This window comes from Xenopus laevis, chromosome 6S (assembly GCF_017654675.1).
Source record: "Xenopus laevis strain J_2021 chromosome 6S, Xenopus_laevis_v10.1, whole genome shotgun sequence".
Taxonomy (NCBI): Eukaryota; Metazoa; Chordata; class Amphibia; order Anura; family Pipidae; genus Xenopus; species Xenopus laevis.
Genome location: NC_054382.1, coordinates 47,777,148 through 47,794,624, shown reverse-complemented (window position 1 = coordinate 47,794,624; position 17,477 = coordinate 47,777,148). Strand labels below are relative to the sequence as shown.

The following is a 17,477-nucleotide window of genomic DNA, read 5'->3' as shown; positions in this document are numbered from 1 at the left end:
TTCTGTTCAGTATTCAGTAATATTAAAGGAACAATAACACCAAAAAGTGTTTTAAAGGAATAGCAATATAATGTACTGTTGCTCTGCGCTGGTAAAATTTGTGTGTTTGCTTCAGAAACTCTACTATACATAATGAAGCTGCTGTGTAGCCATGGGGGCAGACATTCAAGCACAGGATACACAATAGATAACAGATAAACTCTATATTATACAATGAGATTCTTCAGAACTTCAGTTAGTTTAAGGGTAATGGCACACATGTACTTTGCACACCACATTTTTAAATAACCCTACAGAAAATATGCTTTTCCAGGAAAGTAATCTCTAAAACAACTGGACTTTCTGAGTTTCTGAAGTTGTAGGGAAATAAAAACCCTTAAGGGTAGTAACGTCACAGACATCCAATCACAATGCTTCCATTGAACTTTATTTAGATGGTGTTGGCTGAAACTCACAGATGTGTGAAAGTGTGATCCAGTCACAATGGTACGTTGATCAGGTGTTAATTTTTCAATGTACATGACTGGAAGCGTGAATTGTTATGAAACCGCTGGGTAAGGATGTAAAAGCGACATTGTATGTTGATGACAAGCATTGTCTCAGGCCTCTTCCTCTGTTCAGGGATGGTTTTTCCACTTTGGCATAAATGGCCCCCATTCATATATCTTTCAAACCATCTTGGTCTAAAATTTGTCCTCTAAGGAGTGTCCCTTTTACTTTAGATATAGATCGACTACTGAGTATTGTCCTGGGGAGTTTGCCGTCCTATGTTGGGCCATTCTCTTACTGAATGGTTGTTTTGTCTCCCCAATGTATATATCTGAGCACTCTTCACTACAATGGACAGTATAGACCACATTCATTTTCATGTGCTTAGGTGTTGGATCTTTTGGGTGTACCGATTTCTATTGCTTCTCTGCCTTTTGGCCAAGATCAAGTGTAGTATCTATTCTCATCAGTGGAGGGGGTACCCTTTAGCAAAGGGGGGTATATAACGAGCTCCTTCACTGATGAAGAGTCCAAAGTCCATATTAGTTTGTAAGCCTCAAATGACAACAAAAATATCAAAGCAACATAGCGAAGTAACAGTTGAAGTGTAATAAATGGCTATGATCCTGCTACCAAATCATACATGTAAAAAACCTGCTTTCACCCTGCTAGTTGGGAGGTGGAGAATGTGTCGCTGGTATATTCAATTCAATATTCAACTCTGTAAAAAAAGTGGAATTAGTACAAAACATTCACAATACAGTTACAAATAACATGTCAAGTTGAACTCCTTATTTAGGCCACCAGAGACCTTCATTTGAAGAACCCAAATCCAAAGAGACTTACATTGTATTAAAGTTTTTTTTCTTATCCTGTCCGTTTTTATTCCAATTTTTTTCCAGTATATGCCAACATAATTGAGGCACCCTATGACTTTTGAAAGAAATAAATAGCTGGAGTAGTGTCTTTTCTGTTACTGTTCCTGGCCCTGGTGCGTTTTTATTCTATCTTCTTCCTTGGGTGCTTGGTAATTATGGATAGTAGATTTATGTTCATTCAGACATATCTTTATGGGTCTACTTGTCTGCCCTACATAGGCTAACCCACACCCGCATTTAATGTGGCATATGGCATTAGAGTTGTCACAAGTAAAACACCCACGTTTTAAACGTTTGGAACCTTTCAAAAGATGAGTTATATTTCTCCCTGGAATGGTACAATTACAGTGTCCACAATTCAGATATGGGTGTGTACCTTTTAATCTGCCAGAAAATCCACCCAGGACATTTTTAACCTTAGCCTTTACTATTTGGCAATTTTAGTGAGTTTTGGCGCATGTGCAGTTGTCGCGGAACATAAAATTGCTCCAACTGCGCATTTGCCGATACGCAAGTCTCATTCCGAAGATTACCGATGAAAATAAGACGGCTGCCGTGAACTCCGCTGGGCATGTGCACTCGCACCGGAGGGGGGTATGCGGGTGCTAGGACTATGCAGCCTGGGGCCACCCTTCCACTAAATCCGGCGCTGAATGTAACAGGTGCCATAAGTCGACTCTATGTAACACAGATGTGCTGCAGTTGATAAATTTCAAAATTCTAATGTCGTTTTTTTTTAAACTCGAATCAAATTTGGACTATTCCCTAGTCGACTTACACTAAAATAAACTCGAAATTTGAATTTTCAACTCGACCCTTGATAAATCTGCCCCTAAATGTCCATACAGTCATTTTAATGCTGTAAAATAATGGCATTCATTCTTTAACACTTAAGCAAGTGCCACATGAGGGGCTGAAATAAGGCTGCTGAAATGCAAAAGCTGAAAATCAGCCCCTATGAGAGCAGTAGCCTTCTCTTCTGTTCACATAAGGAACAGTCCAGGGGTATTACTACAGAGGAAGCAGACCCTGCGGCTGCTGGGGGGCCCAGGAGGTATAGGGGCCCCATGATGCCCAAATAATGTGCAATTTCAAAATATATTGCTAAAACTGGACAATCTCTGGATAAAAAAAATTAATTTGCTGTGGAGCTCAGTAACATTTAGTTACAACACGTTAGCTTTGGTGCAAATTCACTTGGTAAATTTTGGCACAAAAAGCAAAGTGTCTCATTTCTTCAGTGATACCCTGCAAGGCTTTATTTTAGATTACTCCTGTATGAGTGCTCCAAACTTATGTTTAAACAAGAAATCCCCTCTTACAGTATGTATGTCCTGCTAGTTATTCCAGGATAAACAATTTAAAAAACATTAACAAGCTATTTTTTTGGGGCTTCAAAGGAATAAAGAATCCTTTTCCTACTGTTAAACAGTATTTATAGAACTACAGGTATAGGATCCCTTATCTGGAAACCCGATATCCAGAAAGCTCCGAATTACGGAGTCTCCCAAAGACTACATTTTATCCAAATACCGTATATACTCGCGTATAAGCCGAGTTTTTCAGCACCCAAAATGTGCTGAAAAACTCAAACTCGGCTTATACGCGGGTCATACCTCCTTCCGCGGCCCCAGCAGGACTGTCTGCCGGCGCCGCTACCCACGTGGCGGCCATGGGCGCCGCCATTTTGGGAGCGAACGCCGGCAGGGAAGGACGCGCCGCCCGGAGCTCCTGGACCTGCTCCGGGCGGCGACACAGTCTGTCACAGACAGTCCTGCTGGGGCCGGGTCACGTTTTACTGTGACAGAGGGAAGAGCAGCAGACGTGAGGGCCGGGGTGGGGAGAGCGACAGATGGGGAGGGCAGGGGGGGGAAGTGGCAGAGGGAAGCAAACATGAAATAGGGGTAGACAGAGGACCCTTTAACAGGTACCTGCCCAGTGTCCCCCAATTGTTGCGGCCGGGTCACATTCACATTTTGAAATCTGACATGGGGCCCCTAGGCTTATACACGAGTCAATACATTTTTCCAGTTTTCTTAGGTAAATTAGGTACCTCGGCTTATACACGGGTCGGCTTATACACGAGTATATACGGTAATCCAAAGCTCCGAATTACGGAGTCTCCCAAAGACTACATTTTATCCAAATACCGTATATACTCGCGTATAAGCCGAGTTTTTCAGCACCCAAAATGTGCTGAAAAACTCAAACTCGGCTTATACACGGGTCATACGCCGGCCGCTACCCACGTGGCGGCCATGGGCGCCGCCATTTTGGGAGCGAACGCCGGCAGGGAAGGACGCGCCGCCCGGAGCTCCTGGACCTGCTCCGGGCGGCGACACAGTCTGTCACAGACAGTCCTGCTGGGGCCGGGTCACGTTTTACTGTGACAGAGGGAAGAGCAGCAGACGTGAGGGCCGGGGTGGGGAGAGCGACAGATGGGGAGGGCAGGGGGGGGAAGTGGCAGAGGGAAGCAAACATGAAATAGGGGTAGACAGAGGACCCTTTAACAGGTACCTGCCCAGTGTCCCCCAATTGTTGCGGCCGGGTCACATTCACATTTTGAAATCTGACATGGGGCCCCTAGGCTTATACACGAGTCAATACATTTTTCCAGTTTTCTTAGGTAAATTAGGTACCTCGGCTTATACACGGGTCGGCTTATACACGAGTATATACGGTAATCCAAATTTTTAAAAATGATTTCCTTTTTCTCTGTAATAATACAACATTAGCTTCTACTTGATCCCAACTAAGATATACTTAATCCTTATTGGAAGCAAAACCAACCTATTGGGTTTATTTCATGTTTAAATGAATTTCTAGTAGACTTAAGGCATGAAGAGCCAAATTACGGAAAGATCCGTTATCTGGAAGACCCCAGGTCCCGAGCATTCTGGATAACAGGTCCCATACCTGTATAACAAATAAAAATCCTAACACCACATACTTGTTGCTGAGTCTTGGATGTTCTGCTAAATTAAAGGAACAGTAACATCAAAAAAAATTATGTTTTAAAGTAATAAAAATATAATGCAGTGTTACCATGCACTGGTAATACTGCTGTGTTTGCTTCAGAAACACTACTTTTGTTTATATAAATAAGCTGCTGTGTAGCAATGGGGGCAGCCATTCAAAGGAGAAAAGGCTCAGGTTACACAGCAGATAAGCTCTGTAGAACACAATGTATATCTGTAATCCACTATTTAACCTGTGCCATATAGCCTTTTTTCAATATCTGTCATTGCTACACAAGCAGCTTGTTTATATGAAATATAGTAGTGTTTCTGAAGCAAAAAGATCAGTTGTACCAATACAGGGCAACACTACTCATTTAAATTTTTTGGTGTTACTGTTCCTTTAAGAAAAAACAGTGGCAAGTAAATAAAACAAAACAAAAAAAAAGACACAAAGAAGAGTTGTAACAAACAACAACTGCCACATAAGCTTTCACTAAAGCATGATATGGAAAACATGAAACGTACTGAAAATATTACAATTATTATACTGCATTATAATTAACTTTCTATTGATCTTTATTTACTGTCAAATGGTCAGTAGTGTTGATAGTGGCTCACAGGAACTGACATTGCTGACAAATCATGCTGTTTACAAGTGAACCTCCTTTAAAGCAGATACTGCTCGTTTGCTCCCCTGTAGCCCTGACATCCATAACTAATCGTATCTCTATCATGCCATTGGCACAGGTCCATTTTTCTGTCCATTTACCATATCAAGACTTGTGTCTTCGTGTCCTATAGGTTCATTTAACCCTGATTTATTAAAAGAGTAAAATTCGGGGGGCGTGGCGTGATGCAGAGCTGAACGGTCGCATGCAGTGAGAGCTCCCGGCCCATATAGCAATTTAAACTATTTTCCCAAACCTGACACCGCTGAACATGGGTAAATCCACTAAGAAACAACCTCCGCCTACTCCAGCATCACATTCAGGCAGTCAATCGGACATGACCAAATACCTGGACAAACGTTCAAGGCGTGCAACCACTCCCGATGATCCCAAGATGGCGGAGGCAAGTAGACGGAGTCCTAGTCCCACGGGCTCCACGGCCTCAGGTTTTAGCACAGCCTCCTTCCCTGCGGACATACGCGCCATGTTCTCTAATCTCCCAACTAAAGCGGATCTGAATGCGGTTGCAAAGACTATACAAGAAGCTCACAAAGCAGACCTAGTCGACATTAAGAAAGACATACGGGCCATAGGTGACGCACATACGCAGTTGGATAACAGGATGGAAATATTGGAGTCAACAAGCAATACCATCACCGAACGGGTAAATGACCATCACCGTTATATTTACTTGCTACGCAGGCACATGGAAGACCTCGATAATAGAGGCAGAAGAAATAATCTGCGCATTAGGGGAATACCGGAGGCTGTACAACAAGCAGACCTGAGGGCTACAGTATGTGCAATCTTTAACATGATCCTGGAGAAACCCGCCACAGACCCACTGGAGCTGGACAGGGTTCATAGGACACTGGGCCCACAGAGATTCAGGTCTGAAAAGCCGAGAGATGTTGTATGTTGTGTTCATGACTTTAGGATCAAAGAAGACATCTTGCGTCGAATTCGGAATCAATCGACTATTAAATATGAAGCAATGGAGATTGCAATTTTCCCTGATCTGGCATGGCTCACGCTACAGCAAAGAAGAGCATTGAGACCCCTCACAACGATGTTACGTGAGAAAAATATACCCTATCGGTGGAATTTTCCCTTTGCTCTCACAGTGTCTAAAGATGGCAAGCAAACCATGCTAAAAGAACCCACTGATGTGGAAGCGTTTTGCTGTTCACTTGATATACCCAGCATACAGTTAACCGAATGGGCAGATCTGGTATATAATGGTGACTTTCTGGAAAAGTTAAACACAGATCACTGGCAGAAGAGGCAACAACGGGAGAGAAGTTTCACTAATGGAAATTCTGGCAGTCCTTCATCTACCCCTGACAGAAGCCCGAGGCCACCCTGATTTATCTAAGAAGTTTTTCTCACTTTGAATACATCTGAGACCCGTTATGACCTCTTGGTTTATGGTTAAAGAGTTCTGATTTCTGGGGCTGTTTGTTTCATATATATATCATTCGTGCATGGACGACAGTTTGGGGTCTGAACTTAAACTTCTGGAGACTTAAAAGGATTTGGGGGTCTATTCATGGGTTATTTAAGGTTTATTGCTCATGGTCCACTGTTTTTGCAGAGAACTGCCTATAACATGGACATGTTTGTTTTTAAGAACTGTTGAAACCCTATTGTGTTAGACTCTCCTCTTGATCCCATAACCGTATCCTTACATATAAGAACGGAAAGGCTTAGGTTCGGTCACCCCCCTCCCCCTTTTTTTTTTTTTTTTCTTTTCTCTCTCTTTCTCTCCTTGGAGATTAACACCAAAAGTGTGGAAGCCCTGTTAGAAGCTTCCCATTTACCCTCTTTAGCCACATACTTAGTGCTATCAAGATGCTGGAGGGACACCCTAAATCCTTAAATTACTTGTAAAAATACACTAAAGGTGAGGGTGAGGTATGCGAAAGTAACACAGTACTATCATGTTGATGAGAATATTTACACAAGCTTATACTTTTACCTCTGAGGATTCAAAAGGCCTACAAGAATTATCTAAGAGTCTATTGTTATTCTATTTCTGTTTGAAATGATAAATGTACAAATCTATGATATGCAAGTCTGTGAGTCACACAACAAATATTATACTGTTTTTTTTTTTGTTTTTGTTTTTTTTCCTCTCACGCCCCGGTTTACCCTTCATTTATGCTAGATTAATCATCGTTCTGGTTAGGTTTGGAACTATTTCTGATACATGGAATGCTGATGGGCTGGGAGTTGCTCCCCAATCGGCCTCATCGCACATGACCTCCCTTATGAAAAGGGAGACCAATAAGTTACAACTGTGCGTAATACCCGCACAGGTTTTGGTATTATTCTATCAAGTTACTTGTTTACTTATTTCCTGGTTATCTAGGAATAATTATTACATGTTCTTATTTTCACCTTCTTTCTTCTTTTTTCCTTCTTCTAGTCGGCAATCTTCCGGTGTTAACTACGGTGGCGACCCCAGCGGGGGGGGCATAGCTTGGATTTCCACTACTTACAATCAATATGGCTAAGGTAAGAGTTGGAACAATTAATGCTAAAGGACTGAATACACCTTTTAAACGCCATAGATTGACCCAGGAGATGAAACGTCTTAAAGTTCAGATAATGTTTGTCCAAGAGACCCATTTTAAGTTAGGCCGGACACCTAAACTTAGAATTAAAGGATTTACAGGTGTACATCTAAGCAAACCATTTTCCTCGAAAAGACGTGGAGTGGCAGTACTAATTGCAGATAACTTAGGTTTTTCCACTATAGATGTGAAGACAGATTCATCGGGTAGATTTGTTATTGTGAAGGGCTCCATACATGGGAACAAATATACAATTGCATCTGTATATTTGCCACCGACTGAACAATTGTTAGCCCTCAACGACTTCTTACAGATTTTAAATGAATTTGGAGAAGGGATGTTTATCATTGGTGGAGACCTTAATATTACTATGGATCCCAGGTTGGATTCTTCAACAGGCAAATCTAATCTGCCGTACAAGACTTTAGCTATGGTTAAAAACCTACTCAAATCAAATACTTTGGTAGACACTTGGAGGATTTTAAACCCCTCTATCAAAGACTATACATTTTACTCACCTCCCCATAATAGCTACAGTAGATTAGATTATATTCTGATTAAACATAAGGATTTACCCATGATCCAGAAAGCAGAGATCGACATAATTTCATGGTCGGACCATGCTCCGGTCACATGCACATTAAACTTACCCCGAATAACGAATCGAGCCTTTACATGGAGATTAAATGAAACTATTGTTAAAGATCCCATAATGAAAAAAGAGCTGGAACAACATATTCAGAACTATTTTACGGAAAATCTTACAGAAGGGATGAACCCTTGGAATGTATGGCTAGCTCATAAATGTGTCTTAAGAGGGGAACTTATTAAACTAGGGGCTAGAAAGAAAGCAGAGAGGGTTGCCTCTATGAACAAACTAATAGCAAAAATACAAGATTTAGAATCCCGTCATAAACAATCCACCTCGGCAGCCGTGTTGACTGAACTAATTGAAACTAGACGACAACTGAGAGATATCTATACCTCTTACACTGAAAAAGCCATTGATTTTAACCGTAAATTGTTCTTTGAACACGGTAACAAATGTGGGAAACTGTTAGCAGCGGCACTGAAACAACAACAGGTCAAAAATCATATTATGGTTGTTAGAGATTCAGCAGGACAGATGAAACATCTGACATCTGAAATCGCTGAGATCTTTCGAGGTTATTACGCCAACTTATATCAATTACCGAATACTAATTTAAATGAACCCCACCGATCCAATAGATTGGAATCTATCCGGAACTATATCTCACAGGCAGGTCTAGGAAGTATCACGCAAGAACAAGCACTATCCTTAGACTCTCCCCTTACTTCTCAAGAATTCCTTAAGGCTATCAAGGAAGCACAATCGGGGAAAGCGCCGGGTCCTGACGGGTTTACCATTGCATATTATAAAGAATTTGGACATTTGCTGGCCCCACACCTCACTGTAGCAGCTAATGTGGTATCGGCAGAGTGTCCTATCCCCAAGGAGGCGTTAGAAGCACACATTTCTCTCATACATAAAAAGGGTAAGGATCCACGAGACCCAGGGGGCTATAGACCTATTTCGCTTTTCAATGTGGATCTAAAGTTGTATTCTAAAGTCATAGCACAAAGATTGCAAAATCTTCTCCCAACTCTTATCAATCAGGAACAAGCGGGATTCATCCCCAGAAGGGAAACCAGAGATAATACCAATAGACTGTTCTCCATTACGCACTACTGTCAAAAACGCCAAATCCCATTTATGATACTGTCAACAGACGCAGAAAAAGCGTTTGACAGAGTAGACTGGAGCTTTCTTAAAGAATCACTTTTAGCAATGGGTTTGGGCGCACAAATGGTCTCGTGGATCCTTACCTTATATACTTCTCCTTCAGCAAAGTTACGAGTCAATGGAACATTATCTGAATCCTTTCACATATGCAATGGTACCCGTCAGGGATGTCCCCTCTCACCCCTCTTATTTGCTATCTCCATTGAAAGCTTCCTTAATCACATTAGATGCAACTCAAGTATTACTGGAATTCAGATAGGGGAAACTACACATAAAATAGCTGCTTATGCAGATGACCTGTTGTTCTTTCTCAAGTGTCCACAAATATCTCTCCCCAACCTTTTAGCAGAATTTAATCGATTTGCCGCCCTGAGTAACTTTAAGATAAACTTAACTAAGTCAGAAGCTCTAAATATAACTTTGCCCAAGAGGGAATACACAGATCTCATGAAAAACTTCTCTTTTAAATATGATCATCCGCATATCACCTATCTTGGCCTAAAATTTACACCATGCATACAACATACACTTAAATTAAATTACGAAGGGTTGCTAAACTTAGTTAGACGGGATCTTGAGAATTGGAGTAAACCATCAATCTCATGGTTAGGTAGAATAAACATTATTAAAATGAATGTCTTGCCACGTTTCCTATATCTTTTTCAGACTCTACCATATTCTCCCCCACCGCAGATAATTAAAAAATTGAGAGGAATGGTCATCAACTTTGTATGGTCACAAAAAAACCCAAGAATTGCCTCTTCTAAACTAACAGCCCCAAAGGGTGAAGCCGGATTGGGACTCCCTGATTGGGATTCATATTTAAAAGCGGCACAAATAAATAGATGCATGGATTGGGCTTTTCATGAATCTGATAAATTATGGGTAGGAATTGAGCAAGAATCGGCCCAAACACCACTATGTGCATTACCGTGGTTAGTACACAAGGATAGGTTAATTACAGATAAAACAGACAAGAAGCTTGCATATACTCTTCAAATCTGGGATAATCTAGTCAAAACAGGCAAATGGATTAACACGCCATCCAGATTTACTCCCATACTTGGGAATCCCGATTTCCCACCAGGATTAGAACTACGGTCTTATATCGACTGGCCGGTATTGAAACATCACGGAATTTCTGCTTTTATCTCAGGATCTAATGTGCCCACTTGGAATATTCAATTCCCAAATACCCCGTCTACAACTCTAGATAGATTCAGACTAAATCAAGTCAGACACTTTATAATAACAAAAGGATTACATCTTACTACAAAAACGACACCTACACAAATGGAACTGTTATGGGAATCAAAGGATTCTCCTATAAGGACCATCTCCTACATTTACAAAGCTATCTTAGGTATTAAGGTCTCCCCAATGGAATATTTTAAGCTCAACTGGGAGAAAGAGTTGAACACGACATTTTCAACCGAGGATTGGCAGAAAATTGTTCAGTTAACACATACATCATCGGTTTGTTGTAAATTACAAGAGCTGAATTATAAACTCCTGAGTAAATGGTATAGAACTCCAGATAAACTAGCAAAAATTTATAAAACGCTCTCACCGACCTGTTGGAGATGCAACACTGAAACGGGTTCCTTGTCCCATATTTTTTGGGGATGTTCACAACTTAAGGAATATTGGACAATGGTGAGAGAAATTATAAAAGAGATCACAGACGGAGATATCCCAGACTCACCAACTCACATACTTTTCCATCACACTCACTTGCCGATTCACATCTACCGTAGATCTATTACCCCAATTTTGCTAGATGCAGCTAAATCTTTAATCCCGTTACAATGGAAACAACACGGACCCCCTAAAATTAAAGATTGGCTGAACAAAATTTCAGCAATAGAACGATATGAAAGTTATAGAGCACATACAGCACAAGAAACGGAAAAATTTCAACAAAAATGGTTTTATTGAATAACTTTTAAAAACTCGGATAAATATGCAGCCTTAATCTTCTCATCCTCATAAATATATTTGGGGAAAATAAAATGTGGCATCTCCTGAGACAGTCTGAACCCAGTATGATGGCTAAAGGTGGACATTAGGTTATAAGAAAGAGATCCAAATGCTGACTTTGAGATCGTATCTCTTTTGCGAATCTCCAAAATGGTTCGTGTAGAGGACTAATTCGCCTGCCCCCCCTGATGGACTTCGCCTCTGTAAGACGCAGGATTGGTAAGATTTCTTAAGAGTAATAGCTGATAAATGCTGAGATTAGCCCCCCCCCTCTGATATTGTTATTGATATGGATATTTCTATTTCTTCTAAAGTCGCAGGATGGTAACCCCCGATGCCCGACAGAAGATTCTTATCTATCCCCTTCTTTCTTCTCCTCTTCTTTCTTTTTTCTTTCCTACCTTTCAAATAAAAATGGCTTTATTAAACATGTTACGGAGGGTACTGTAATGATGTGATCGTGGACAGACAATGATGATGTTGACATACTGTGGAAACAGAATGCAGGTTAGATGTACAACTTTGTTTTTTTGTTTCCTCTCCTTTCTTGGAATACACATATTATGATGTATATTTATACTCTGTACCCTCAATGTGTGTGTATATTTGCTAATAAAAATTGGAATTTTAAAAGAGTAAAATTCAAGTCTCTTGGAAGAGGCAAGTGGATCCTCATTACCTTTATCTTTGTTGATACGATTAAGTGGTGGAACAGGAGGAGGTTCACCCATAGGGCCTTGAAATGGCTGGTACACATCCACATTTGCCTCTGGACTGGCCAAACCAGAAGTGTCTCTTAACAAATGACAATAGACCATTGTTTCATCAATGATAAACATGGGACTCTTTGTTTTTCCTCCCTTTTCTCTGCAACTGTTGGCGCTTTGAAATTTCTATGTTTGGTTTAGAGTTGTATATCCCTACTGGGGCTTTTTTCTCCATTAGTCACAAATAAAATGAATTATGGTCAAAAGCAGAGCAAACAAACTGATCCGCTCACTGACAGTATTACATCTCATTTTAATTCATTAACTGAGCTTGTTCAATGTACAGGGGCGATTCTGGCTATAATGCCGCCTGAGGCGGCCTTCTTTCGCCGCCCCCACCCCTCCCCACGGCACTAACCTTTATAGCGCCGGAGAGGGCAGGGGCGGTCCGCGACGCTTAGTGCAGAGAGCGCAATAGCGCTCTCTGCACTAGAAGAGCCGAATTTCCGGTTTGAAAACTGGAAATTCGGCTCTTAGTTACCAGGAGCGGCATTTTTGCCGCCCCTGGCAACCAGGGGGGCGCTGCCGCCTGAGGCGAGTGTCTCAACTCGCCTCATTGGTGGAGCGCCCCTGTCAATGTAGAATATCAGGGTTTAGTTCATTGTGCAAAAGAATTGGATTCAACTGCAATTGTAGGGGGTTGTTGAGTACATAGTCACTTTTTTGCAAGAATGTTTATAACCTTTACATTGTAGGGTCTTCATATCCTCCTGTCTCATCCCCTGACCTTTTTGTTTTCACATTTCATTTGCTATATTATTGTAGTAGTAAGTGCTCAGGGACACTGTTGCCATGGGGCAAGTTGAATTTCTTGCCTCAAGTAGCAGCATCCACTAGGTTAACAGGGGTAGAAAAAGCCACTTCTGGTAGTTTTAAAGGAGAACTAAACCCTAAAAATGAATATGGCTAAAAATGCCGCACTGTATATACCGCACTTAATGCACCAGCCTAAAGTTTCAACAATGATCCAGGACATCAAACTTGTCACAGGGGGTCACCATCTTGGAAAGTGTCTGCGACACTCACATGCTCAGTGGGCTCTGAGCAGCTGTTGAGAAGCTAAGCTTAGTGGTCGTTGCAAATTATCTAGCAGAAAACGAGGTTGGATTGTAATATAAGCTGATGCTACAAGGCTGATTATTAAATTCCCATACTAGTTGCACTGGTTTCTGTGCTGCCATGTAGTAATTATCTGTATTAATTACTAATCGGCTTTATATTGTGACATTTCTATTCTATGTGTACTGTATATTATGAGTTGGTCCCGAAGCTCAGTAAGTGACATCAGCATAGAGCATGTGCAGTGAATCAGCAGAAAAGAAGATGGAGAGCTACTGGGGCATATTCAGAGACACCGATCTTTACTGCTAAAGGGCTGTGGTTGCCTTGGGCTGGTAAAGAAGCCCAAAACATAATGTACAAAATTTCTAGCTTACTTTTTTGTTAAGCTTTAGTTCTCATTTAAGAGCTGAAATTCCACATTTTAAATAGGAATGATGGCCCATCCTTACACCCCTTTGTTGGCTAGATATGTGCAGGGGGGGGGGGATCAGCGGCCAGGCCAGAAAGTGTTGGTGATATATCTATAAATAAATGACAATAGTTTTCAAATGACATTTTTTGATTTTTAATTGTTATAGCCGTCTACTTACTTTTTTCTGACACAGTAAACAGCTACTCCAATAATGAAAATAACTGCTGCAATAGCAGAACAAGCTGCAATTAATATTGTTGTCAGGTCTAAAATAAAGGAAGAAGGCAGTTACTTATAATGTAATATTAAGTTGAAAAGGAAAGGCAGTTGGTATATACATTATTGGATACCACAAGTGATACAGCTAATAATTCCGTTTCTTAAGACAATTGTCAATTACATTAGTGATAAATAAATTATTTCATTGACTATTTGTTCCTACTTTAAGCGAGATTAAAGAGAGATTTTTGTGTTATTGTTATACCTTTATCTAGTTTTGATTTTTGATAATTGATTTTTATGTTGTATGATCTTAGTCTTTTATTTAACTTAATGATCTATTGGACATAGATATGTTTTAAAGGGGCTATTTGCCTTCCAAACACTTTTTTTTTCTTTTCAGGTGGTCAGAAATAAAGACTTTTTTCAGTTGTTCTCTATTTTTTTTTTTTTTTACCTGTTTTCTGATATTCAATTGTAATGCTTCATTTTTAAGCCCAAGGGGAAGGGGTAACCGACTCTGTAACTGTTCTAAATTTTAGTTGCTCCATTTCCTATTTTTGGTGATGCTCAGCAGAATCCCTGAGTTTAAATAAAGGCAACTGTGAGAACTGATACAATAGTTTCTAATATTCCACAGATGCTGCTGAGAAATGTATCAAATTGTAACAGTTTGCAGATTCTGCACCTGGATTACAGAGATGCTATCCTGAAACACCAGCGACAGGAACATTAAAGGTACATCAGTGTGGTCTTCACCCAACAGATATCTGGCTGATTTTTGGACCTACTTTTATTTCTCCTTTAACTTTTCCTATGAAGTAGACTGTGATATGCTGAAATAATTTGCAGTTGGTTTTCATTTTTGAGGTTTCTGAAGAATTTAACTTTTTTATTTGCAGCTCTTTAATTTGAAGATGACTTGGCTGTCCTGGTCAAATTTACCTTAGCAACCAGGAACTGATTTCAATAAGAGTCTTGAAGATAAAGTAAAAAAAATTATCAATATTAATAACATTGTAGCCTTACAAACAATGAATTTTAGCTGCCAGGGTCAGTGACCCCCAAGAACCAGATTGCTGTTTAAATTTCAAGCTAGAAAGAGGCAACGGAGAAAGGAAAACGAAGACCAACTGAAGAATTGATATTCAAAGTTACTTAAGATGAACTAAACCCTTTAACCCTGTTGTCTGCTGAACCTGTTTTCGGAAGAAAGGCAACTTTAAGAATATAATCGCTCCTTCTAGTTGTAAAGGCACAATGGTCTGTAATACAGAACGAGATACAATAACACCAACATACCACACAAAACGTTTAAAATTGCCAATGGAAGAAGCTTCACGTATTCACATGCTTCTAGCTGAGCAGGAAAAACTTCTGCAGATAGCTCATTATAGATGTAAAAACATAACAATAAATGGCCCACACCCAGCAAAATAGATACCAGATCTCCCTTTAAACAATGGCTCACCTGATTCAGTTTGGATAAACATAACAGAAAACTGTATCTGAAGCTTCTTGGACCAGACCTTAGGCTTACAGTTAGAGATGTTAAGCCAGAAAGGATAGAAAAGATTAATGGAGCTGGGAAGGGTATCATAATCTTTCAAAACAATATCTGGCCCAGCAGACTTCTGTTCCTTTATGTTAATAAATGCACGTCCAGTTTCACATATAATGGCCATTCTGTCTTTTGCAAATGCTAACTTCCCAAATTGCTTAGAAGGCATCACCATGAGACAGATACAGTTTCTGGCAGTCCCTCGTACCAGTTAGGGGTCTGTAAAGTCACTGTAGAGTTAGGAGCTGGAGCAACAGTAATTATACATTCCTCCGCAACATGAAAAAAAGTGAAAATGAATGTCTAATAAACCTGAAATTGCAAAAAAAAGGTCATCAATTCAATTTCGAGTGTAAAGGAATCACAATTCAACAATACATACACAGAATGGTACCCAAAGTAAAATCCAGCCTTGGAACTAACTTCATATTATGTAGGATATGGTTTTAACAACACTGCAGTCACTATGATCTGCACAATCTCCATCCATTAAAGAGATACTGACACCAGAAATTAAACTCCTTTTTTACATCTATCATAATATTGCATTTGAAAGGTACTTATACCTTTGCCATAAAGTATTTGCAGGATGCTTTTACATTATCTGTCTGATGTCCCATGTTACTGTATGAGGGGGCTGCCATATTTGTGCAGCAGGAGTCTGTTAACATTAGAAAACTTTAAAGGAAAACTATACCCCCAAAATGAATACTTGAGCAACAGTAAATTAAAGAATCTTGTCATACTGATATATATATATTTAAGTAAATATTGACCTTTTACATCTCTTGCCTTGAACCACCATTTTCTGATGGTCTCTGTGCTGCCTCAGAGATCAGCTGACCAGAAATACTACAACTGTAACTGTGCGGAACCCACAGGTTTATCCAGGTGAGCCGACTTGCACACACCATCGTTGGGTCAGGGCAGGCCCTTGCTGCTAGGGCATATAAGCATATTAATGTCTGCAACCAGGGCCACTATTGGGAGGCTGTTGTTCAGGCCTGGATAAATCTTCCGCTGGAGAGGCCCGTCCCACCGCACTAGCTAACCTTACACTTACTTAAAGGATAAGTAAACCTTTAAAATAAAAGGTTTCTGAGATATTTTGCAATGTACATTCATTATGTATTTTCTTTTTATTTCTAGATATTAAGGGATACATGTACTGTTAACATGAATGAATTTTGTTAGAACAGCACCACCTGGTCAATTTCCAACCAGTCTGACAGAACCACCAAGTAGTCAAGCAAGTTGTCAGGAGAAATAAAGAGGCTGCTCTGAAGTTCTTCTGCTTAGGAAAGGTTTGAGAAAGGTTTTTATTTTTTTCCTAAGCAGAAGAACATCAGCCTCTTTCTTTCTCCTGACAACTTGCTTGACCACTTGGTGGTGCTGTCAGACTGGTCGGAAATTGACCAGCAGATGGCGCTGTTTTACAAAATTAATTCATATTACCAGTACATGTATCCCTTAATATCTTGGAATGAAAGCAAAATAAATAATATTGCAAAATATCTTAGAATAGGGCCCTCATCATTTTTCCATTCATTTATTTTAAAGGTTTACTTATCCTTTCAAGGAGAAGGAAAGTCATTTTTACTTGGGTGCCAAAAGTTAGGCACCCCCAAGTGATTGCATTTACATACCGGACACCCTGGGCTGGTGTACCTATCAGGAGAAATCTGCACTGGCCTGGGATTATTCCAGCGAGCACTATGGAGCTATAGTCTTACACCTTCTCCTTTCTTCAAATTTCCTGGGGTAGATGCATGTGCAGTAGAATGAAATAGCCGTTAAAGGAGAATTAAACTCTGAAATTATAGACCCTCCTCCCCCCAGCCTAAGTGTTACCCCGGGCAAATGCCTCTAACCTTTTACTTAAAGTGATACTGACACTAACAAATGAATTTTAGCAATATGAATGTACATTAAATGTTACCTATAGGTCATGTTGATCATATTTTTGCTGAGAGGTTTGTTTTTGTATATAATTGTTAGTTGAAGTTCCTAAGCCTGACTCTCTGACACTCTGACATTGCCAACCTGACTGTCCCATCTCAGCCTGTTAGTTACAGTTTCTAATGCCAACGGACTCCTGCTGCACAAATATGGCAGCCCCCTCATACAGGAACATGGGGGA

General features: G+C 40.3%; 1 protein-coding gene, 1 long non-coding RNA gene and 1 pseudogene across 3 annotated transcripts; 2 read left to right on the top strand and 1 right to left on the bottom strand.

Annotated features, from left to right (window-relative positions):
* Positions 1-405: 405 nt before the first annotated feature.
* On the bottom strand, positions 406-15,638 carry LOC121395047 (CUB domain-containing protein 1-like). Of its 2 annotated transcripts, XM_041567562.1 has the most exons (4): positions 15,248-15,638; positions 13,736-13,823; positions 11,996-12,111; positions 406-1,210 (listed from the first exon to the last, which is right to left on the bottom strand). In XM_041567562.1, the coding sequence occupies exons 1-4, from the start codon at positions 15,510-15,512 to the stop codon at positions 1,158-1,160; spliced, it is 522 nt and encodes a 173-aa protein (XP_041423496.1). In that variant the 5' UTR covers positions 15,513-15,638; the 3' UTR covers positions 406-1,157. The 2 variants fall into 2 exon arrangements, 1 of the variants encoding a protein (XP_041423496.1); XR_005962209.1 differs by lacking the exons at positions 11,996-12,111; positions 15,248-15,638 and having other exon boundaries at positions 13,736-14,278.
* LOC121395282 lies at positions 908-1,048 on the top strand (annotated as a pseudogene).
* LOC121395048 lies at positions 11,366-11,944 on the top strand. The gene is made up of 2 exons (XR_005962210.1): positions 11,366-11,535; positions 11,631-11,944. It is a non-coding gene; the product is annotated as an uncharacterized LOC121395048 (long non-coding RNA).
* Positions 15,639-17,477: the final 1,839 nt, after the last annotated feature.